This window comes from Aethalodelphis obliquidens, unplaced genomic scaffold (genome assembly GCF_003676395.1).
Source record: "Aethalodelphis obliquidens isolate GAN/ISIS:26980383/991018 unplaced genomic scaffold, ASM367639v1 scaffold3, whole genome shotgun sequence".
NCBI lineage: Eukaryota > Metazoa > Chordata > Mammalia > Artiodactyla > Delphinidae > Aethalodelphis > Aethalodelphis obliquidens.
The window spans coordinates 42,284,647-42,309,893 of NW_020837947.1; the positions used below are offsets into that span (position 1 = coordinate 42,284,647).

The 25,247-nt window shown below is 38.8% G+C and overlaps 1 protein-coding gene across 2 annotated transcripts in view; it reads left to right on the top strand.

Annotated features, from left to right (window-relative positions):
• Positions 1 to 7,272: 7,272 nt before the first annotated feature.
• Positions 7,273 to 25,247, top strand: part of GOPC (golgi associated PDZ and coiled-coil motif containing) — a 40,469-nt gene continuing 22,494 nt past the window's right edge. The window contains exon 1 of one of the 2 annotated variants that reach the window (XM_027087851.1): positions 7,273 to 7,821. In XM_027087851.1, coding sequence (XP_026943652.1) covers positions 7,534 to 7,821 — 288 coding nt within the window. In that variant the 5' untranslated portion in view covers positions 7,273 to 7,533. The remainder of the gene's footprint in view (positions 7,822 to 25,247) is intronic. The other variant, XM_027087859.1, reaches the window with a different exon arrangement.

The window sequence follows — 25,247 nt, forward strand, 5'->3', positions numbered from 1 at the left end:
AAGAGGGAAGAGATATGGGAACATATGTATATGTGTAACTGATTCACTTTGTTATAAAGCAGAAACTAACACACCATTGTAAAGCGATTATACCCCAATAAAGATGTTAAAAAAAAAAAAAAGCAAAGGGCAACTGAATTCCAGAGAAGAAACTGACTAACCCAAATTCTCCCTGAATTTAGATTGGCTTGTGATTCTTATTATAAAACTGATCAACCAAGAGCTAAACGGAAGACTTTAATTTATTAAAATCTCTTTCTGAGACAAAAATTTTAAAGAATAAAATAATGGTGAATATGATTTTTTTAAACTTGTTTGCTGCTTCTTCTTTGCAAAAACAGCCTAAGTTTAAAATAAAAGAAAAAATAAAATTTTCTACTACTTAACCTCTCTACACCTCAGTGTTTTCTTCTGTAGAATGAAGATTAAATGGGGGAAATAATTTCAATTTTACAGAAGAAAGAGAGGAAATGTACTAAGACATGTCAAGTCCATAGGCAAAAATAGGGTCTCAGTAAATGATAGTTGTGGGAATTCCCTGGTGGTCCAGTGGTTAGGACTCTGTGCTTCCACTGCAGGGAGCACGGGTTCCATCCCTGGTTGGGGCACTAAGATCCTGGAAGCCGTGCGGTGTGGCAAAAAAAAAAAAAAAAAAAAGATGGTTGTATCAGTTTGGGTTTGGGTTATTAGTTGCAAGCAATGGAAACAAATTTCTGGCCGGCTTAAGAAGAAAAGGAATTATTGAAAGAAAATTGGGTAGCACACAGAATTGTAGGAAAACCTGGAGAACCAGATTTGGAAATGGACAGAATAAAGGAAGGCTGTATAGCCAGAAACACACACTTCAGTGAGTATCACCACACATGGATGCCCTGGCCTCCACCATTGAACTGGAAATTGGATACCGTTGTCTGCACTGTTGGCTACTGAAAAAGGATGCAGCTAACCCCCACCCCATCTCTCTCTACTCCCTACCAACAAGAATTCTTTCAATCCCTGCCTCACTATCTCCACGTTAAAAATTTTAGGTGGATGATTTTGGTCAGGTGAACCTAGGTCATATACCTGTGCTCTAGCTGTCACAGAGCTGGGCAAGTGATTATCTTATGTTTTCAGTTCATTATGGGAGGAGGACACTATTTCCGATATTCCAGTCACATAAGAGAGGGAATTCCCTAAACAAAGGAAAGGGGTTCAAATATGGACAGTCCCCTATTTGTAGTGACAAATGTCCACTATAGAAATCTTTTCACCCTCACTGCTGCTCATCATGACCACAAAAGCCAAATGAGATTTGAGCGAGTTGCAACCAAGGACCAAACAAATTATATTTCTAACAATGGTTGTGACATGGCTTTTTGTGTAATTGTTTCACTATACTTTTCTGACTTGTTCATTTAGAAGACTACAAAAATTCTAATGCAATCATTTAAAATATTTTTATACTTTTAAATATACATGCAAAGAAAAGATAATGTTAAATGGTGTTCAGAATGCAATTGTTTTGGGCCCCTTTTAGAACTAATGTGGAAGAAATATAATAAATGACAGAGGCTGATGAGGGGGAGTCTGTTTGATCTGTAAGGTCTGATAATCTGAGAAGTAAAGAGTAACTTGACAGTGGATGAAAGAGGAAGAATCAATGATCAGTAAACTCTGATAGCGTGGTTGATAAATGGTGGTTTTAGATAGTGCTGACCCAAACCTGGAGCTGTGGGAAAGGGTAAATGAAGAATGTAGCTCAGGTAACAGTGGAAAAGCAGTTATAGGCAGTCTGAGAGTGTTAGGGAATAAAAATATAGTAATAGGGATTTACAACAAAGTGATTCAGTTATACCTATATATATTATTTTTCATATCCTTTTCCATTATGGTTTATCACAGGATATTGAATATAGTTCCCTATGCTATATAGTAGGACCTTGTTGTTTATCCATCCTATACATAATAGTTTGCATCTGCTAATCCCAAACTCCCAATTCTTCCCTCCCCCACCCCCCTTCGCCCTTGTCAACCATAGGCCTGTTCTCTATATCTGTGAGTCTGTTTCTGTTTCGTAGATATGTTCATTTGGATCACTTCTTTTAGATTCCACATATAAGTGATATTATATGATATTTGTCTTTCTCTGTCTGACTTAGTATGATAATCTCTAGGTCCACCCATGTTGCTGTAAAATGGCATGATTTCATTCTTTTTTATGGCTAAGTAGTATTCCATTGTATGTATATACCATATCTTTATCCATTTATCTGTCAATGGACATCTAGGTTGTTTCTGTGTCTTGGCTATTGTAAATAGTGCTGCTATGAACATAGGGCTGCAAGTATCTTTTCAAATTATAGTTTTGTCTGGATATATGCCCAGGAATGGGACTGCTGGATCATATGGCAACTCTATTTTTAGTTTTTTGAGGAACATCCATACTGTCCATACTGTTTTCCATAGTGACTGCACCAATTTACATTCCCACCAACAGTGTAAGAGGGTTCCCTTTTCTCCACACCCTCTCCATCATTTATTATTTGTAGACTTTTTAATGATGGCCATCCTGTGGTGTGAGGTGGTACCTCATTGTAGTTTTGATTTGCATTTCTCTAATAATTAGCAATGATGACCATGTTTTCATGTGGATCTTCTGCCCATTTTTCGATTGGGTTGTTTTTTTGTTATTGAATTGTATGAGCTGTTTGTATATTTTGGAGATTAATCCATTGTCAGTCACATCATTTGCAGATATTTTCTCCTAGTCTGTAGGTTGTCTTTTCGTTTTATTTATGATTTCCTTTGCTGTGCAAAAGCTTGTAAGTTTGATTTGATTCCATTTGTTTACTTTTGCTTTTATTTCTATTGCCTTTGGAGACTGACCTAAGAAAACATTGCTAAAATTTATTTCAGAGAATGTTTTGCCTATGTTCTCTTCCAGGAGTTTTATGGGGTCATGTCTTATATTTAAGTCTTTAAGCCATTTTGAGTTTATTTTTGTGTATGGTGTGAGGGTGTGTTCTAACTTCATTGATTTACATGCAGCTGTCCAACTTCCCAACACCACTTGCTGAAGAGATTGTCTTTTCCACATTGTATATTCTTGCCTCCTTTGTTGAAAATTAATTGACCATAGACATGTGGGTTTATTTCTGGGCTTTTTGTTCTATTCCATTGATCCATATGTCTGTTTTTGTGCCAATACCATGCTGTTTTGATTATTGTAGTTTCGTAGTATTGTCTGAAGTCTGGGAGGGTTATGCCTCCTGCTGTGTTCTTTTTCCTCAAGATTGCTTTGGCAATTCTGGGTCTTTTATGGTTCCATATAAATTTTAGGATTATTTATTCTAGTTCTGTGAAAAATGTCGTGGGAAATTTGATAGGGATTGCGTTAAATCTGTAGATTGCTTTGGGTAGTATGACAATTTTAACAATAAGTAATAGGACTTTTTCAAATTGTTTTTTGCTGTGTTTTGTTTTTACGTTTGGGTACACCATACCAAATGTAGTATCTCATAAATTTTAACTATGGAATAGGTAAAATAATTTTTGATGCCTAAATTATACTGGATTTATTAGTCAAATCAACCATCACTGTTAAATGAACCTTTCTCTTTAGGTTGGGAAAAATATTCCTTGGATTTTAAAGGAATATGTATTTTATAGATATTTAACATACATTTTATAGATATTCCTAACTCTTGAGCCAATATAAAAAAATATGTTTAGCTATGCTCTCTAGCAGCAAATTCTAATTCTTTAGAATTTCCTAGGTAGACTGTTGTAATGTCTTAATTTTTTAACTGACAACACAAATATTTTCAGCATTCCTACTATATTCAAGATCTTGTGTTAGGACCTGGGATTCAAAGATAAGCAAGATACCATTATTATTGCCAAGGAGCTCACAGTCCAAAGGGCTCCAAAAAATGTATGATAAATACTATAGCAGGTATTTGCAGGAAACTGAACAGGGATGGAGTCCACAGTTCCAAATAAGAATAAAGGAAGGCCTCTTGGAAGAGGTTTCTTAGCTAATCCTACATCACTGCACCAAAATTCTCAAGTTCTAAGAACAAGAGGGCAAACAGTTGTTCCATATGTGTATGCAAGAGAAATAATCAGGAGAACTAAGCTAATAAATCACCTTGGAATGCCCAAACTTCTTCAGCATATGTATCACAGAATTTCAGATTTTAGCAAATATGAATAAATATAAATAATACATATGACTATGATATTCCAAGACTTTCCCCACATTGCTCAAATAAAATGGTAGCAGGTCTTCCCTGGCCCTCTTTATTCATTATACAATTGTTTCTAGCGACCAATGGTATAATACTTATTAATATCTTTTCCTTTTCCTTTTCCTTGTGGGATTACCAGAGAGCAAATGAAACATGTGAAGCTTAGTGCAGGGCCTGGCACACAGTAACATTCAATAAGTGATAATCTCCCTCTCCAGTCCAAGGAGAGGGAGACTTCTATGCCCATTCACTACAGTGCCTTTGCAATTAACGATGTGCTAATAAATGTTTGAACTCTACACTAACCTCACGGCTAATTACCACTACCCACCAAAGAAATCTTTAGCATCTTCCTTTTTTTCCCAGTTTCCTCATTCCCCCACTGTATTCTTAGTAATACCTTATGGTAAAACTCTTAAATTCTTAAAACAAGACTGTCACATTTAAGTTATACAAGAAATTTTTAATCACACAAACATGATTCATGAAACAGTTTTTGGAGGTTTCTGCCAGTGCAATTGCAAACAGAAGTATCAAGATTTTATTATCCCTAGGAAAATAAGTCCCACAAGTATTGAGATTACATACTATTCCAAATTCCAAAGTAGACCAAAACAAAGTAGACCAAAGGCAACAAGTGTAGATAAAGCACACTGACAACAGATGGCAGCACTAGAACATCAAACCCTGCCTTTCACTTCACTGTTAGGCTGTGACTTGCAAAAATGCAGAACCCCAGTCAAGGTGGGCAAAAGATAATGTGTACATAGAGGGTTCCTCATGAGCATTTGAAATAGTCACATAGCACCAAGCAGCAAGCACACAGGGATGCGGAAGTTGTTACATCGCATGGTAATGAGAAGGGACAATATGAGATGAAAGTGTTCTGAGATAGAGGGTGTGACTTGGGAGTTGTAAAATTTGTTCACAGAAGTGGAGTCAGGCTCTTCAATCCCGAAAATGGGGGTATTCACAAAGGATCAGAGCACTGGATACATATAAACACTTAAAATGCATTTCAGTTGTACCCACACAATATAGTAGGAAGTTGAATGATATATTTTTTTAAAGAAATGAAATTTGTTTTCAAATGTAGTTCATATAAACAAAAGAAAGTGCTAAGTAATAGAAAATGAGTATTACAGTTAATTTTTGGATAACAGTTCTTATATATTAATAGATTTGTATATGGCTTATAATTGGGAAAAATTATTTTTTTGAAAATAACTTTTAGACTGATTTGCCAATTTATTACACTGGTAACTTAAACATGAAGAAATGGATTTCCTCATCCTTCTATACCCCGTGATTAACAGCTAAGACTTGGGAGAAAAAGACACCTAGATTGAAATCTCACCTCAGTGCATCTTTAGTTGTATACCAAGCTTATCAAGATACTTAAATTCTCTGTGACTCATCTATAAAAAACTGACCACAGCTAACTGACAGGATTTTGTGAGAGTCAAAGAAGTAAAGCAGATAGCACAATGTTTAGCACATAGTACGTATTCAATAACTGAAAGCTATTATTGTGATTCCATATGTATGTGGGCCCCTCAACCTCAACTTTAAATTATTTTCGGACTTTAAATTCCTGAAAATGGGATTGCTAACTATATTATGAATAGAGAAAGTGGTGGGAACTTGGTAGCTGTAGTAATGATGTTCTTGCAAATACGGCGGATAAAAAAAAAGTTAATTTGGAAGGGAGCAGGGGAAAGATGCAAATCTTAGTTTTATATTATTTCTGGGTAAAACCTGTGTGAATGTGCCTACTTAATCTCAAGGCAAGGATCTCTGAGTAGTTTTGCTTAGCTAAGTTTGTTGAAGCCAAAGGACTTTATGCTAAACAGTCTGCCCTGACTCAGAGAGCAAACTAAACCTATGATTTCTTATTCCTCATTGGCATAGCATTAGTGAGGGGCCCACAGTGCAGGCTTTGGTGGAGATTAACTGGAAGAGCCTGTCTTCTGCCAGTAAAATATTCCCTTAGGCAAGTCTCTTGCCTTGGGAAGGGGCAGTTTCTACTCTATCAGACTGGTTTCTCCTGTTTTCAAGACTGGGCTACTCTTGAAGTGGAAGGGGGTTGAGAGTGAGTATTCAAATTAAAGTTGCAGCTATAAGGGTTAGACTCAGTAGCCTATGAGTTCTGCTAACGTGAGGGTCATGCCTCATTCATTTTTGTGCCCCCGATGCCTCAACAGGGTTCTGCATTCAATATAATTATGAATATATGAATCCTCATAATTTTTTTTAACCTGTCACGTGTAGGAACACTACGCCAGTTTTTAAAATAAGTACACCTTTTTAGGTAGTTGCTTTGGAAACGTATGACCTGTGGTGTGAATAATAAGGCATACCAAGTGCCAAGCACTGGAGCTAAGCATTTTACCTTACTACTGAGTGAAGTAAATTTCGGAAACTGAGGCTTCGACATTAAAGAATACAACTAAGATGGCACAACTAATAGGTGACAGAGTTTAAAACTTGAACCCAAGGCTGCCTGACTTTTAATCACAAGAGAAAAGGCCTCGTATTAATTCAGCAAAACTTGGTGAGCCGCCGCCCTTCAACTTGCAGTTCTAGACAGATTCCACCCGGAATTTAAGGCCTGGTTTACCAAGAAGAACGAGTGTGTCCACACACCCCACGCACCTCACCCTAAATGGACTGGAAAAAGTAAAACGTGGCCACTGCGCAGGCTCAAACGTCCCTTCCTCACTCTTCCTTCTCTGCTCCGGGACGTCACCGCGGAAACTTTCCCGGACGACTCTAAAACGGCTCCCGCCCACTCTGAAGTCAAACGGGTGGAAGCTGTTCCTCTCTGCGACGTGGACAACCTTCTCTTCCTCGGGCCTTTCCAACTTGGAAGCCAACACCACGCGCCTCGGTTTCTCGGGGATTCAAGCAGGAGTTTGCCAGATGTCAATATGGCCGCTGACAAGCGGTCCCAAGCAGAGGCTTTTCATAGGCCAAGGTCGCACCCCAGCCCCGCCCATTTCATCCCTCCTGGCTGCGTCCGCCGAGGCCTTCGATACGCATGCGCGGCGAGGGCGGGCCGAGAGGTAGGGCGGGCCGAGAGGTGGGACGGCCCGCGTCTTCCGTGAGGCGCCGCCACCGCTGCCGCCAGAGCTTCGCCGCTCCTGCGCCTCCGGGGCTGCATAGCCGGCGTTAGCCGCGCGAGGGTTAAGAGAGGGGACCGACGGAGCGTGCGTACGCGGGGGTTCCCGCAGTCCCATCAGTTCCTCTCGCGGGTGGACTGCGAGGTCAGCAGCAGTCGGGGGAGGCCCTAGACGGCGCCATGTCGGCGGGCGGCCCATGCCCGGCAGGAGCCGGCGGGGGCCCAGGAGGCGCCTCATGCGCCGTGGGGGTCTCCCCCGGCGGGGTATCCATGTTCCGGTGGCTGGAGGTGCTGGAGAAGGAGTTCGACAAGGCCTTCGTGGATGTGGATCTGCTCCTGGGCGAGATCGATCCGGACCAGGCGGACATCACTTATGAGGGGAGACAGAAGATGACCAGCCTGAGCTCCTGCTTTGCGCAGCTTTGCCACAAAGCCCAGACTGTGTCCCAAATCAACCACAAGCTAGAGGTGAGCTGTGGGCGCTGGAGGGGGTAGCATTCAACTCCAGTCATCAGACCTCATTTAACGCACCCGTGAAACGACCCTAGAAAACTGCCAGCCGGGGCACCTGGGCTTCCTACGTGACGGGGGAGTGCGCGCGCGCGCAGGAAAGGAGTGAGGTGAGGTTAGAGCAGAAAAAGGTGTGTGGACTGACGTGTGGGTCTCCCGGGATCCTGTCGTCCACCTTCCTTGTATCTCAATGAAGAGGAAGCAGGAACTAATTACTCCAGCCTACTTGTGCCTGTTACGTTAACAGATCTCAGACTTAACTGAAGCTCAGAGATTCTGTCATAAGAATACTTTAGCTCACCTTTTAACATTTGAGTTTTTAGATCTACTTTCACATTGATAAACTAGGTTTGTATATCACCAGACAGACACAGTCCTGATTATTTTTAACTATTTCAGGTCAATTTCTGTTGTTGCACACAGACGTACTGTACCTTGACTGCACGAACTATTTAGGGGAATTTGATCAAAGCTCTTAAGAAAAGTTAGTGGGATAAGCAAGACGGTATCAATGTCTATTTCAGTTTACAGTTAGTTGGTCCTTAAGTTACAGGCACATCCCTCCAGAGCGCCCTACAATTATTCAGCTGACTTCTAACATTGAGGTTTTGTCTGTACTTTACTATCTTTCCCAAAGTCTGGGTTTATTTTTGAGAGTGTGTGAAGGATGATCATTTGCTTTAGTCTCTAATCTTGGTTGTGGGTGTGAGTGCAGTGGTGGTGCTTCCAAAAAAAACCCCCAAACCTACCATTTTTGCAGAAAATTAAATTTTTACAATATTTAGAAAGCATAATAGATTACCATTATTACATAAAGATCATTTTCTAACTAGATAATTTAAATAAGAGAATGGGTCTTTCATTTTAAAGTAGGTAAAAATAGGATAATAAATGATGTGCACAGCTCTTTGAACATTAGATTTTGTGAGAAACCATCATTACTATCAGTAACGATGTGGTGATTGAGAATGCCCATTGGATCCAAATTAATATGAATATCAGAAATGCATCCTCTCCTTGCTTAGTGGTTAGCATTCTTTCTCTTTCCTGTCAGTCGTGGAAAAGGTGGTATAATTTAGCTTTGATTAGCATAGAATTGCATATGGGAGATTTTGTGACTCTTGTTCACTGAAAGGACTGTTAATTTCTTTCATCCTTTCTGAAAAGGTTGGAAGTGTTGATATGAGGCTAATCACTTCTTAATCTAGGTATATGAAAATGTCTCTTGAATTCTTGCTTTAGTGGTAGTTTCTAGAAGATGTTTATTTATTCATGTAGTGAAATTACATTTGTTGGTCTTTAGATATAGTACTTCAGCTTTAAATAACAGAGCAAGAGTAGCTTTTGCTACTCTACAACTGAGAGTATTTACTGAGATAAACAGATTTTAAAAAGTGAAACAAGATCTAATTCATTTTTTAAATGACTTAAGGAAACTTTAAAGTGCTATTTGGATGTCAGATATAAAACCTGATTTTGGAGAAAATTATGTTCTATGAGCAGGAGGTGATGCTCAGTTTTTTTCATCTTTAAATATTTTAAATGAGTACTCAGAGCTGTAATAAATTATGCATGTTCTTTTTCAGAAATTATAATTACATATTCTGATTCCATGTCCTGGCTTAGAAGGTGGCATTATTTCTCAAAATAAGAAATGCTAGCCTATCACAATGTGAGCATGTTTTTTCAACATGCTTGAGCCTTTGATTTAAAGATCTTAGGAAATGGGGATTGTTGGTGTGTTTTTTCAGTTACAGTTGACTTCTCTGTCTGTGGGGTTATTCTTTCTATATTTAGCAGTTTCTACAGTTTTCATGGAATCTGTTGTGTATTGCTGAGGAGAGAGGTTCATTGTCAGTAGTGCTTTTCAAAGTAGATCTGCCATTGTATCATCTGCAGAATTTCAGAGGTTGCCTGTGTACTGTTAGCAATCTTTTGAGATCTTGAAATTTTAGAAGAGATTTCCATACTTTCTTGCCCTGTTTTATTTCTTAGTAAGTGAATTGAATTAGTTCTATTGTTTTAAGGATATGGGCATTAAGACATAATATTTGAGGTCACTTACAATTTGATATAGCAGATGTGCACCAAAGTTCGGTGGTTTTAGAGATTAATACCTTAAACCATATTGCCATAATAAAATATTTTTATAATCAAGAGGGGTACCTCCAGTATGAGTAACTTATGATATATTTAAATTCGTCTTGAGTATCCTTCCAGATCGCCCTTCTTCTGCTCATTGTCTTCAGGTAGTTAATTTAATACTAATATAGTAGTTAGGAAAACAATTTTGCTACAAAAAAAGTCAGAGGTTACATTAAAAAATTAAATATAAGTGACATCTATGTGACTGCTTTTTTCCATAAATTATATTTGGGGAGAGGGATATCTATAAGGGGAAGGGGAGGGCAGAGAATTCAGAATATTTTGAGGTAGTGCATTTCAAATTACTCACATCTCTTTTATACTTCCCACCTGCTTGAGAATCCCTGCTATGGTGAGCCACTTGGTGACAGCTGTGCTGGAGTCACAGGTACTAATTGGGATAGTAGTAGTAGTAATAGTAATAGTAGCAGTAGTAGGTGTGTTGGAGTAGAACAAAAGATGAGAACCAGTGCTTTAGAAAAACTCACCTCTCTGCCTTGAAGTACGGTTTTCTGCCTGTTCACCCCTTCTTTAAAATAACAGCAAAACAATATATCTTCTGTCATGTCCTCCTTTCCCTCAGCAATTGCTGAATAAGTATCTTTTTTTAAAGTGATTTACTATTCACAGCCATCTAGAGCCACATTGAAAATGAACTAATGATATACTACCCTTTTACTGCTTTAAAGCTATTCTGATTTTTTTTTTAAGTATATCAGTTTTATTGCAATTTGTTTAACATTGGCTGTTAACCACTCATTGAACAGTTTCAGTGCCATAAAATGGTGGGTTTCAAAAATAGTATTCCCCCCCCAATAATCTGCCCCCATTCTCACCTGTCCATCCTTGCTCTTCTTTTTTTTTTTTTCTTGGCCACTCGGTTTGTGGGATATTAGTTCCCCGACTAGGGATCGATCAAACCTGGGCCCCTGGCAGTAAGAGCTCCTTCCTAATCCTGACCACTGAACAGCCGGGGAATTCCCCATCCTTGCTCTTTTTCAATAATTACTACATTGATTTCCCTTTGCCCTTCTACTTACTTACTTATACCAAGGCTATTCATATTTAGTTTCTAGTGCCATGTTCCATACTTGGATGAACTGGGTAGCAATCTAGACTAGTATAGGAAAGCTATTCTGTTTTTAAACAAGCGATGAGGCTGTTTTGCAGCATTGAACTTGAAGTTTAATATTGCTCCAATATATATTTATTGAGTGCTAATTATGTGTTGGACACTTGGGATACAATGGAAAGCAAAAACGGACATAATCATCACTGTTATGGAACTTGGATTTTATTGGAATTTGTTGAAATAATTATCATATAAATGTGAAATTCCAACTTTGAGGTACATAGAGTAATGAGAACCTATTCTGGGGCATCAAGAAAGGCTTCTTTGAGGAAGTGACTGTTGAGTTGAGACATAAAGGATGAGTAGGAATTAATTAGGCCAAGAGAAATAGGAGTATCGTTCAACATTCTGGTAGAGGGAACAGGATGTAGAAGGCACCTGTGATGGGCGAGTGCTAATGCATTTGAAGAACTGAGAGTTGGTATGTGTTATAAGAGCATAGGGCAAAAGAAGTGATATGCAAAATAAGTTTGAACAGGTAGGTAGGGACAATATCTACATGATTTTCTAGACCATGTAGTAGATTTGAGGGCTTTATCATAACAATGGGAAATGTTTTAAATTAGGTGGTAACCTCAGATAGGAGATTAGAATAGTTTACTCTGGCTATGATAAGGAGAGAATTTGGGGAAATAACAAGAATAAATGCAGAAAACCATTTAGGGGGCCCTTAATTCTGATCCATGTGAGATGATGGGAGTAGGATAGCAGAGGTGGAGGAAAGTGTTCAGAACAAGAGAGATTTGAGAAGTAAAAATAAAATCTAGGGATGGGTTGGAACAGAGGGATGAGGTGGAACAGAGGGATGAGGGAATTCAGGATGACTCCAAGGTGTCAGTTGGCTGGATAAATGGATGGATATTATATATTGCTAGCAATACTATATTGCTAACTGTTGATCAGTTACTATGGGCCAGACTCTGTGCTAGGTCTTTTATATATATCAATTCACCCAATTCTCATAATAGTCCTGTGGGGTAGGTTTAGTATTGTTATTCCCATTTTATAGGGATTAAGTAAGGGGCCCAAGACTACAGAACTAGAGAAACCAAGCTCTCCAAAAACACATTTATGTCTGGCTGGGGAAGGAGGAGGTGGAGAGAAAAAAAGCAAGCAGAAATAGTTGAGTGTGCCTGGATAGCCGGGAGGGGGAGGGGGAGTTCAAGGGAGGTATTGTTTTCTTTTTTTTTTAATGGAAAAATAAACTTAAACATGTTTACAAGCCAATGAGAAGCATCTAGTTGAGGGAAAATCTGAATATTCTAGAGAAGGAGAGGATAATTAGTAAGATTTCTGAGTGAAGATGAAATCCAAAATACATGTAGAGAGAATGGCTTTATATTGAAAGGACAGCTATTATACTTAAAGGGAAAGGAGAGATGATAAGCACAGAAGCGGGAGTGTTTTGTGTGACGGCTTCTTTATTCTCTGTAGAATAGGAGCCTGGGACAACTGCTGAAAGTGGGTGAAAGTAAGAGCTCGAGGAGAGTGAAAAAGATTTGAAATGGTAATGGAAGAGTGGGAGAGCAAGTTGGCCAGAGAAATAGAGACTGCCAGACAATGCTGGGGACTAATTTGGAGTTACCATAAATTCATGGTAAAACCAGTCTGCCCTGTTGTATGACTTTCTCTGGCAATACAGGCACAGTAATGAGAGTAATAATTGAGTTCAACCAGTGCTGTAGCAAGGAGTTTGCTATATAGACAAGAGTGTTATTGAAATGAAAATGGTATTGGGGATGAAGAAAAGGAGATAATCTTTAAAGGAGTAGAAATAGTATTTGATAATTATCTAGATGCAAAGGAAGAGGAATGGTTAAGGATGATGCCACATTTCTGTTTGGGAAATATATTGGTTGATACCTACAGTGACTTGAATAGTGCTCCCCCGCCCAAATTCGTGTCTACACAGAGCCTCAGAATGTGACCTTATTTGGAAATAGGGTCTTTAGAAATGTAATTAATATAAGGATGGAGATGAGGTCATAGCAGATTACAGTGGGTCCTAAATCCAGTGAGACTATCCTCCGAGGATACACAGGGACACAGAGAAGAAGGCTATGTGAGGATGGAATAAGAGATTGGAGTGACTTGTCTACAAGCCAAGAAATGCCAAGGATTGCTGGCAACCACAGTATTAGGAGACAGGCATGGGACAGTTCTCTTTCAGGGTCTCCAGAAGGCACCAACCCTGCCAGTGCCTTGATTTGGGGCTCCTTCATCCTGAACTGTGAGAGAGTAAATTTTTGTTCTTTTAAGCCACCAAGTTTGTGGTAATTTGTTATGACAACCCTAGGAGACTTATACCATTCACTTAAGTAAGGAATCCAGGAGAAGGAGTGGGTCTGGCAGGAAAGATAATGGGTTGAGTTTAGGAGGTTGTGCATGGTTAAGGTCCGTATCCCTTTTTTGCATATTCCTAACATAGTTTCCTAATTGCTTCTTACCCCCTCCACATCATCCTCTCATTGCCAAAATCATTCTAAAGTGATTCATATTAATGGTTCATATCAAAAGGCAAGTCTGACTACGTCACTCTTCTTTGTATACCTCCCTATTACTTACTGGCTAAGATTCAAACTCTGCAGCATGTTGATCAGTGTCCAGTCTGTCTGTCCTCATCTCTTGTCACCCCCTCTTAGCTGCTTTTGCCTCAAATAAAACTGGTTTATTTGCATTTCTCTAAATAGGCCTGCTCTTTCATGGTATCTCTACTTTGGCACAGGCTTTTGTGTATAATACCTTCTCTGTCCCCTTTGTCTACAATGTCAAACACCCACTCATCTTTCAACACACCACTTACATCACCATCTCTGTGAAGGCTTTCCTCACCCAACTCCTCTCTGCTCTCTATAGGCAGAGGCTGTCTTAACACCTTGAACTTGCTTGGGCTGTTACAAGATTTGTTATTATACATTGTACTATAACTTGTGGTTGCCACATTTCTCTACCTCTAGGAGGTAAGCTCTTTGAAGGCCAAGACTTTGTCATAGCTGAAATAATCTGAACTATCAAATGCTTGTGAAAGCTGACTTGGTGGTAGCATTATCCATTTGTGAACCCATTTTGGTTTCTAAGAATTGGTTGGTAGTTTTTTTCTCCATGATATCAAGTTGATTTATATGTGGATTACAGATTTGGTGTTTGGCCCCTTTTAGAAAGGGGCCAATTTTTGGAAATTTGGAACTCACACATTAAACACCAACCTTTTTGACCCACTTAACATTCTTATCTCACTTGCTAGGGGTTTTCACATCTCAGACCTTTCCCTTTCCCTACTCCATGTATTAGCTTTTCTCCATTCAGCATTCAGGTAAACTTCTCCTTTCTGACTCCCTTTGTTTCTTTTTGAATTGGTACATCACACATGCCTGTACACTAGTGTTTACAACACTTTACATCATAATTGGGAATATATTTTTTGTCTGTTTCTACTAGACAGTAAAATCCTCAAGGGCAGAATCCATGTCTTATTCATCATTTTGTCTCCAGATCCTGGCACACTGTGTATATTCAATAAATGTTTATTTGAATGAATAAATTATTTGAAACAACTTTAGTTGTCTCATTCTGCCATGAGTCTTCAAAGTTTATCAATAATCATTCTGTAATACAAGTTTCATGAGAGCTGGGATGGTGTCTGTCTTGTTGACTCTACTATCCATTGTGTCTAACATAGGGCCCACCATATTAGTGAAAGACTGAATCAATCACAAAGATATGATTTGTTAATATTTCATGGTATTCCATTTTAAGAAAAATTTGAAACTGACTAAAAATAACATCATTACATTAGAGTATTGAGTATGGATTTAGTGTACTTTTGACATTTCTAGTATATTTGGTAGGTTGATTCTCCTCATCCCACCTCGAGTTTAATTATAGAGCAGCTGAATTCTTTAAAATGAAAACAGAAAACATTTTATCTTGTTTGGAACTTCATTTTGAGGTTTAAAGTACTTTAACTTTTAAAAATACATCATAGACTTATCTACTTGTCTCCATTTCAAATCCCCCAACTCTAGTTCAGTGACATTGTCTCCCATGTTACACATAGCTGCCTTTTCTTTTTGGCTGTGTTGGGTCTTGCTGTACATGGGCTTTTCTCTAGTTGCTGTGAGTGGGGGTACTCTTTGTTGCGGCACGCGGGCTTCTCATTGCTGTGGCTTCTCGTTGCAGAGCACGGCTTCAGTAGTTGCAGCACGTGGGCTCAGTAGTTGTGGCTCATGGGCTCTAGAGCGCAGGCTCAGTAGTTGTGGCACACGGGCTTAGTTGCTCTGCAGCATGTGGGATCTTCCCAGACCAGGGCTCGAACCTGTGTCCCCTGCATTGGCAGGAGGATTCTTAACCACTGCGCCAGCAGGGAAGTCCAGCTGCCATTTTTAAAACATAAATTTGATCATGTCATTCTGTTTTAAATTCCTCAATTGTACTTTGAATAAATTCAGCCTCCTTATCACTGATAAGCTCTGTGTGATCTGACCTCTGGATAGCCCTCCAATGTCGTATCTAATCATTCTTTCCTCTTATTCTGTATGGCCCAGGCCACATGGGTTTCCTTTCAGAAACTCTAAGACAATAATTCTTAAACTTTTTGGTTTTAGGACCCCTTTACATTCTACAAATTATAAGGTCCCCAAAGAGCTTTTTTTTTTCCTTAATATGGGTTATATCAACTGGTATTTACTGTGTTAGAAATTACAACTGAGAAAACTGTAAATATTACATCAGTTAAAAATAGCAACAGTAGGGCTTCCCTGGTGGCGCAGTGGTTGAGGATCCGCCTGCCGATGCAGGGGACACGGGTTCGTGCCCCGGTCCAGGAAGATCCCACGTGCCGCGGAGCGGCTGGGCCCGTGAGCCATGGCCGCTGAGCCTGCGTGTCCGGAGCCTGTGCTCCGCAATGGGAGAGGCCACAACAGTGAGAGGCCCGTGTACTGCAAAAAAAAAAAAAAAATAGCAACAATAAACCCATAAATAAACCCATAAATAAACCCAATAAACCCATTACATGTTAATATCATTATTAATGAAAAAATAACTACATTTTCCAAAAAATTATGAGTAGTATTATTTTATATTAAAATTAAAAATATATATCTGGTTTAATAGAAGATAGCTGGACTCTCACATCTGCTTTCAAACAGTTATGGTTTGTGGTTTTGGTTATAGGAAGAAAATTTGACCTCACAGAGAAGTAGCTCGATCAGGGAGGAGTATTTTAGTAGCCATTTCAGATAATTGTGGATATTCTTCTTTGATAGTAAAAGGTAGTTTCTTAAAGATTAGTTACAATGTGGAGTCTGAAACCCTATCAATAAACTTTTCATACACCGTTACATTAAAATACATTGGTCTATCTTTGTAGCCTTTGAATGGATCTTTTACCAAGGCATGATTTTAACATTGTGCATTGGTCATTTTGAAAATATTGGTTTGCTGAGTTATCCAGATCTTCCAAATGTGGACACATCTCATTATACAATATCAAAAAATCACATTTGTTAATATCTGCAGTCTCATGAGAAAAATCTGTAAGTATTAAGAAGCTGTCAAGCTTATGGTGATGGATTCCAATTTTCCAAAATTCTAATTTTCACTTTGAAAGTATAAGTTCTTATCATTGCCAACAAATGCTGTCAGTTGTTTTCCTTGAAATAACAGATTCACTTTATTCTCAAGAACATGTCTGCCAAATATATTAATCTTTTTTTTTTTTTTTTGCGATATGCGGGCCTCTCACTGCTGTGGCCTCTCCCGTTGTGGAGCACAGGCTCCGGACGCGCAGGCTCAGCGGCCATGGCTCACGGGCCCAGCCGCTCCGTGGCATGTGGGATCTTCCCGGACCGGGGCACGAACCCATGTCCGCTGCATCGGCAGGCGGACTCTCAACCACTGTGCCACCAGGGAAGCCCTATACTAATCTTAATAACCACAATTTGTTCTTCTTTCAAATAAATATGGTGTTCCAAGAAAAAAAGTTCAGTTTTGCATCTCAAGCAGTTGCATAAGTGCTTTTCCTTGAGACAACATAGTTTGATATGCAGCAGGTATGCTTTATGTATGCTTCCCATTTCATCACACAGAATATTAAAAAGACTTACTCAGGGTTGAGATTTTTAGAAATTAATAATTTTACTGCTTTATCAAGGACATTCTTAAGTGAATTTTTGGGTTTTGTTTTTGTTTATTTGTTTTTTATAAATTTATTTATTTATTTTTGGCTGTGTTGGGTCTTCAGTGCTGCGCTTGGGCTTTCTCTAGTTGCGGTGAGCCGGGGCTACTCTTCGTTGTGGTGGGCGGGCTTCTCATTGAGGTGGCTTCCCTTTCCTGTGGAGCATGGGCCCTAGGTGCGTGCTTCAGTCGTTGCAGCACGTGGGCTCAGTAGTTGTGGTGCATGGGCTCTAGAGTGCAGGCTCAGTAGCTGTGGTGCAAGGGCTTAGTTGCTCCACGGCATGTGGGATCTTCCCGGACCAGGGCTCAAACACATGACCCCTGCATTGGCAGGCAGATTCTTAACCACAGTGCCACCAGGGAAGTCCTTGTTTTTTGTCTTTGTTTTGACTGCGAGTGCATGAGAGTGAAGAGTACAGTGACTACTGGTAGTTTGGTGCCACTGCATTGACTTGTGTTGTAAGCATTCTATTCATAATTGCTTTTGTACCTTCAGTACAATGTCAACACAATGAAAAAGGCAATTCATATTTTTTTATTATGAAAATAGTTTTGACCTTGTGGATGCCCTGAAATAGTCACATAGACCTGTGAGAACTGCTGCTCTGATAAACCGAAACACTTCCCAGAAGGATAGCCATACACTCCCACCCCACTAATTCTGATTCTCTTTGCTTCTTTCCTATAGCTTATTATGGTTTGTAGTTATGTATATTACTACTGGCTTTGCTGTGACCTCGGGCAAGTTACCTAACCTCTGTGCTTCACTTTCCTTCTCAATACAAAAAGTATCTTTGAGGATTAGGACAATTAAAACATGAATATGTTCAAAACAGTGCCTGGCACATGGTTAATACTATTATTATATATGCCATTCATTTTCTTTATGAGCTGCCTCCTGCACAAGGCCACTGAAGCTCTGCAGGGCAGGCTCCACATTTGTTTTGTCTACCAGTGTATCCCTAGAAACCAGCCCACTGCTTGGCATATATTGGTGCTTAATAAATACATGTTGAATGAATGTGTGATGTTGTGGGAGACTAAAACTAAAAATACGTTTGCTTGTCTTGAACTGTAGAACACTTCGGGGAGAAATAATGACAGATGAAGTTTGCGGTCTCTATGCTCGGATTGGAAATTGGAGCAAATAGGTGGAGTTTTCTCACAGAACTTTCATAAGCCAAATGAACAGACTGCTTCAAGAGCTGACATGTAATAAAAAAGAATATTATTTCTTATCTTGAGGGATGACAGAGATTTTTATCTTTGACCTTTGAATATATTTTCTGTTTGGTCACAGTCTTTGCTTTAGAACAGGCTCATTGGCTTTTTGTGATCTTCGATAGTAGGGCAGCACTAACCATCCTGAGCACAGGAAGAAAAGATAAAATAGAGGAAGATTCTTTTTTTTTTTTTTGCGGTACGCGGGCCTCTCACTGTTGTGGCCTCTCTGGTTGCGGAGCACAGGCTCCGGACGCGCAGGCTCAGCGGCCATGGCTCACGGGCCCAGCCGCTCCGCGGCATGTGGGATCTTCCCGGACCAGGGCACGAACTCGTGTCCCCTGCATCGGCAGGCAGACCCTCAACCACTGCCACCAGGGAAGCCTGAGGAAGATTCTTTATAAAGGAGTTGCTTAAATTAAATGAGCTCTAAGACTTTGTTCAGCTATTTTGAAGAAGTAGAAGAAAAGAAAGAGAATGGATCAAAATGCTTTCATTAGTTACATTATCACCTTGAAGAATGGTTCTGCTGTCTGTCAGGTATAAATAAATAGCTTAGGATCTTTTATATAAGAATCTCTATAATAGATTCTTTTAAAAGTTTCGATCGAAGAAAAAAAAGACAGTCTCACCAGATAAAATGGCATTGCTTCTTTAAATGAGGCAAGGAGAATTCTATAATCTGTAAAGGTTCTCCTATTAATAGGAGACTCAGTATTTAATACTCAACAGTAATAAGATGTCTTTTTTTTTTTTACAGTCATATCTTGCCATCTCTTTATGATTTTTATTTTTTACATTTGTTTTATTGCTCTTACGAGCTTTAAAGCCTTTTGGTAAGTAGGTGGGTGTAGATGATAAATTTTAGATATTGGCATTAAATGGTATAATTGCTAGCGATTAAATTAAATTCCAATCTGTACTTTTCATCCTAAACTGCATTTGCAAATATTAAAAACATACAGACATTTAAAAGCATAATTGTTTCTTTTTAATGATGTGATTACCTTTTGTACACTATTTTATTTATTTTTAGAAGATGTTGGGGATAGGAGTTTATTTATTTATTTTTGCTATGTTGCGTCTTCATTTCTGTGCGAGGGCTTTCTCTAGTTGCGGCAAGTGGGGGCCACTCTTTATCGCAGTGTGCGGGCCTCTCACTATCGTGGGCTCTCTTGTTGCGGAGCACAGTCTCCAGACACACAGGCTCAGTAGTTGTGGCTCACGGGCCTAGTTGCTCTGCGGCGTGTGGGATCCTCCCAGACCAGGGCTTGAACCCATGTCCCCTGCATTAGCAGGCAGATTCTCAACCACTGCACCACCAGGGAAGCCCTGTACACTATTTTAAAACAAAAGGTGTGGAAGCAATTTGTAGGTAAACGTGAGATAATATTTACATCTTTATCAGCAGCTTTCAATGCTATGGTTCATAACAGTTAAACTGCTATTTGAAGTCAACTATTTTCTTTGTAATTCTTACAGAGAATACAACTTGGAGTATGTGTGCTTTTGTGTGCATGCCTGTGCATGCCTACACGTGTGTCTGTGTGTGCACATGAGTTCCAGTGTGTGTGTGTGTATGTGCATGCATTTGGGTGTGTGAAGGGTGGGGCTGGCTAGGTGGATGATGTTCAGAGTAGTCTCTTGCTTAGAGCCCTGTCTAGTTCTGAGATTTGGGAATGTGATCTCATTCGGAACTCATGGACACCTTCCTTTCCATTTTTCCTATTACTGCCAGAATTATAAAGGATGTCAGGAGGTCTGAGTTTTAATCCCATGCAGTTTGTAATTTAGGACAACTCACCTAATCTCTTTGGGCCTCAATTCTTCATGTGCAAAATAAAGATGTTTTACCAGATTTTTAATTTAGGTTCTTACATCTTCTAAAATGTTATCAAAAGAGCTATATGAAATGCCAAAACCAATGAGTGAGCTAGATCAAAGTTCCCTGCTGTTTGATGTTTGCTAATGTCTTGTCTTAGTTTAATCCTCCCCAGAACAAGAGGTTTTTGAGGGGTGCTTAAGGTAAAGTAGTTGGCATTTTTATCTATAAGACAGTTAAATAAAAACTAGCCTTCGTTTAGAAAGAGAAAGTGCAGCTGTTGTGTAGTTTTTTTTATAAATTTATTTATATTTTATTTATTTATTTTTGGCTGTGTTGGGTCTTTGTTGCTATGCGCGGGCTTTCTCTAGTTGCAGCGAGCGGGGGCTATTCTTCGTTGCGGCGCGCATGCTTCTCATTGCCGTGGCCTCTCTTGTTTCAGAGCATGGGCTCTAGGCGTGTGGGCTTCAGTAGTTGTGGCATGCGGGCTCAGTAATTGTGGCACACGGGCTTAGCTGCTCTGTGGCATGTGGGATCTTCCCAAACCAGGGTTCGAACCCGTGTCCCCTGCATTGGCAGGTGGACCCTTAACCACTGCACCACCAGGGAAGTCCTGTTGTGTATTTTTACACGATTATATGGATGGAGGATTAAGGTCTAGACAGAGTAGAATAATAGGAAACTCTGAATAAAAAATTACTTAGATTTTGGTGCCACAGAGTGGAATCCAGAAGTTAAGAATTATATTAGAAAGGAATTATCCTGATGGAAAAGAGTTTGAGAGAAGAAATAGAATAGTAATGACTGCATTTACAAATAAATGGTAATGATAATCCTCAAAATTTGTTTAAATACACTGCCTCTCTGTCTTTTTCATTCCTGGGGATACTTCATTCCTATGTTGCAGAATGTGCCCTGAAGTTTCATATATCTCCCCACTCCATTCCAGCTGATATTGGAGATCCAGGGACCACATTTTTTTTTTTTAAAAAATATTTATTTACTTTACTTAGGCTGTGCCAGGTCTTAGTTGAGGCATGCAGACTCTTAGTTGCGGCATACAGACTTCTTAGTTTTGGCGTGTAGACTTCTTAGTTGCAGCATGTGGACTCTTAGTTGTGGCATACGGACTCTTAGTTGCAGCATGCACGCGGGATCTAGTTCCCTGACCAGGGATCGAACCGGGGCCCCCTGCATTGGGAGCACAGAGTCTTACCCACTGGACCACCGGGGAGGTCCCCAGGGACCACATTTTGAGAATCACTACCTTAGAAAATCTCACCATTGGTTGTTTAATGGCCTTTAAATGAAGGCCATGGTCTTAAGGCTCAGAGATCCTCCTAGAGTGAGGTCATTTTGTCCTTGATGAGTTCTAGGGAAAGAATATCCTGATGGTCAGCTTTGTTTTATTTTATTTAATTTTATTTTTTCTGTAAATGAATCCAAGATCAAATATAGGAAAGTGAAGAGATTGGGTTAACTGGTTGATTAACTGGTTTTGATTTTGCTTTTTAAAAGATTTTTTTGGATATCACTTGAAAATTTAAGAGTTGAAGGTTGAAATCAACTGTTTATTAATTTTCACTCTTTGCTAGTTATAGTGTTGCCAAGGTAAGACAGTGAGGTGAAAGATGGTCAGCCTTTTTTTATGGTCAAGCTAGTTTTTAGTCTGTTATTTACTAGCTGTGTGATCTTGGGCAAATTGCTTAAACTCTGATTTCCAGTTTCCTTAGCTATTAAAAAAAAGAGAGTATGATGGTAAGAATTAACAGATGGCGCATGGTACGTGATTGCTTGCCATATTGGTAGGTAAATGCTTGCTTTATGGTAGCTGTGAATATTGTTAGTAAGTCAAACATAGGTATCGTAGCTGTAGAAACACATTTTTCCTTATGGCTAACTGCTTGATAATACTTTTACTACCTTGCCCTGAGAGTAAGAATTGGGTTCAAAGTGCTGTTTTGCTACTGACCATTTGGGTAGCCCTAGAAATAAAAGCAGCTTTGATGGGCCTTGGTTTTATTATGTAAATAGTAATCGTCATAATCATAGTTTTTATGTTCTCTAAGATCTCTTTGATTATAAAGTTCTGTGATATTAGGAGGTTAGCCATTGAATAAAATATGGAAATTTCTAATCTTCACATAAAATTTACCATTAACTAACTTTTCTTAGCAGCTAAAATGCTGATATCATAGACAAGAAAAGAGTTATTTAAATATTATGAAGTATAGAGTAAACTTGAAACACTTGTTTTGTTCCAAAATAATTAAATTGGGCTTTGAATTTTGATACCTGCATCCTTGCTTTGTAAAGAATTTTTACTTAATTTTTAAAAATTTGAGTGACCTCTTGAGAAATTATTTCACTTAATGAAGAGTCCATGTTTCTAGTAGGCCACTTTCAAAAAACCTCCATACTACCCTGTTTTTCCTTGCCTTTTTAGAATACAGTCACTTCTGATTTGAATATTAGTCTGCCACATTAATTAATGAATACCACTTGTGCCTCTTTAGCATCTTTCTTAATGCCAGTTTTACTCAGTTATTAATAAATCATGAGATTTTTGGTTTGAAACATAAATCATAGTGGGACAACCAGACAATATATACCTCTTGAAACACACAGTGTACTTCTTGCCACAAACATTTAAGTACCATAGTTCCTCAGTATTTGCAGGGGATTGGTTCTAGGCCTCCCCGCCCATACCCCTGCAGATGCCAAAATCCATGGAAGCTAAAGTCCCCTTTATAAAATGGTGTAGTGTTTGCATATAAGCAAAACACATCTTCCCGTATATTTTAAATCATCTCTAGATAACTTATAATACCTAATACAATGTAAACGCTATGTAAATAGTTGCCAGCATGAGGCAAATTAAGTTTTGCCTTTTGGAACTTTCTGGAGTTTTCTCTTCTGAATATTTTTGATCCACAGTTGGTTGAATCTGTGGATGCAGATTGCATAGATATGGAGGGCTGACTGTAAATCTAAACCTTTAGATCTACTTGTAGTTTATAGGAAATATAAGGAATAGAGGAATATATTAGACAACACTGCAAAGAAACAGTAAGACAGATACAGAATGAAAGTCAAAGTAATGAAAAAAAAGATAAGGGTTGTTATAGATTAAATGGCCTATTTTAAACTATTTCTGGGTAGGTTTACTTTAGCATAAGCTTCATATTGCTCAAAAAGTGCATATTATTCAAATATCTATTTTTTCCTTTTGTGATTATTTTATTTCAAAGATTATAAAACTCAATAGGTATTTTTTTGACTAAGAAGGACTGTCTAGACCAGGCTCATTTGTACTTTAAAGGTACAGTCTTCAGGGAATACTGAACATTCTAGTAATAGGTGATTTTAAATTTTTATAATTTTTTTTTTTGGTGGGCAATTTGTTAAATTGATGCATGTCTATAATACATTTTTATCATACACGTAAGTTTTTTGTTTTTTTGTTTTTCTTTTCTAAGGTTTTTGGTTAGGAGTATTTGTGAAAGGTGTAAAAACTGTTAAACTAACATTCTTTTCTGGAAGGCAATAGAAGTGAAGTTCTACTTTATTTAATCTCTTGCATATGTTTACTATATTTAAAAAATAGAGTCAAGTACTAGTATTATTATTTATTTTAGCATTTAAATCTTAATGGAATTTGTTACTGTTTCAGATTCATAATAAAAGGGCCAGCCCAATACATCAGCTACTAGCCTGATGTGGCTATTGTGTGTTTGAAATATGGCTGGTCCAAATTGAGATGTGCTGTATGTGTAATATACATAATGGGTTTGAAGACTGAGTATCAAAAAAAGAATGTAATATTTTAATCATTGTTTTATATTATTATATGCTTGAATATAATATTATATGATATTTTAGATGTGTTGGGTTAAGTAGAATATATTATAAAACTTGATTTTACCTGTTTAATTTCACTTTAAAATAATTATTTATTTATTTGGCTGTGCCAAGTCTTAGTTGCAGCACGTGGGATCTTCAGTTGTGGCATGCAGGACTTAGTTCCCTGACCAGGGATCGAACCCAGGTCCCCTGCATTGGGAGCGTGGAGTCTTAACCACTGGACCACTAGGGAGGTCCCTAATTTTACTTTTTAAAATGTGGCTGCTAGGGGACTTCCCTGGAGGTCCAGTGGTTAAGTCTCCATGCTTCCATTGCAGGGGGCATGGGTTCAGTCCCTGGTGGGGAAACTAAGATCCTGCATGCTGCGCGGCACAGCCAGAAAAATAAAGCAAAATAAAATAATAAATAAATAAAATGTGACTACTAGAAAATTTTTAGTTACATATGTGGTTCATATTTAATTTCTTTTAGGCAGCGCTATACTAGAATATCACAGCTTTTCTATTGCAATGAAAACATGAGCTGAGGATTTCTGGTCTGAGAAGGATCACAGTGGATTGATAGTTTTAAATTTTAAAAAATCTTTTGTAAAAACAGAAAAACTAGCATAACAAAAACACCCCACAAAACCCAGTGATAGCCTCTTCAGCAAAACTAAATGAGGAGGGCATATCCTCACAAACCCCAGAACATGGGTTGGTCAGGGTAGCAGGACCAACACAGAGTGCATGTGGATGAGCACCTGTGGGGCAAAAGAAATAAATAATAGCAAGGGGACCCAGGCACAGAAATCACTAACAGAGCCCCAAAGGAGAAGACATCACTTTGGATGGGAAACTTGAGCAAACGATCTAAGAACAACTGGCAAAACTGCCACCAGGTTGCAGGGGAATGCAAAACAACCATGGGGACACACTAAGCAGCAGCGGGAAGATTAGAAAGTACTTGGGGTGGGCTTTCAGAATCTCAGAGATTTCTAACAAAACTGCTTTTGAGAAAGACAGTCCAATTCTGAAGAAACACTGC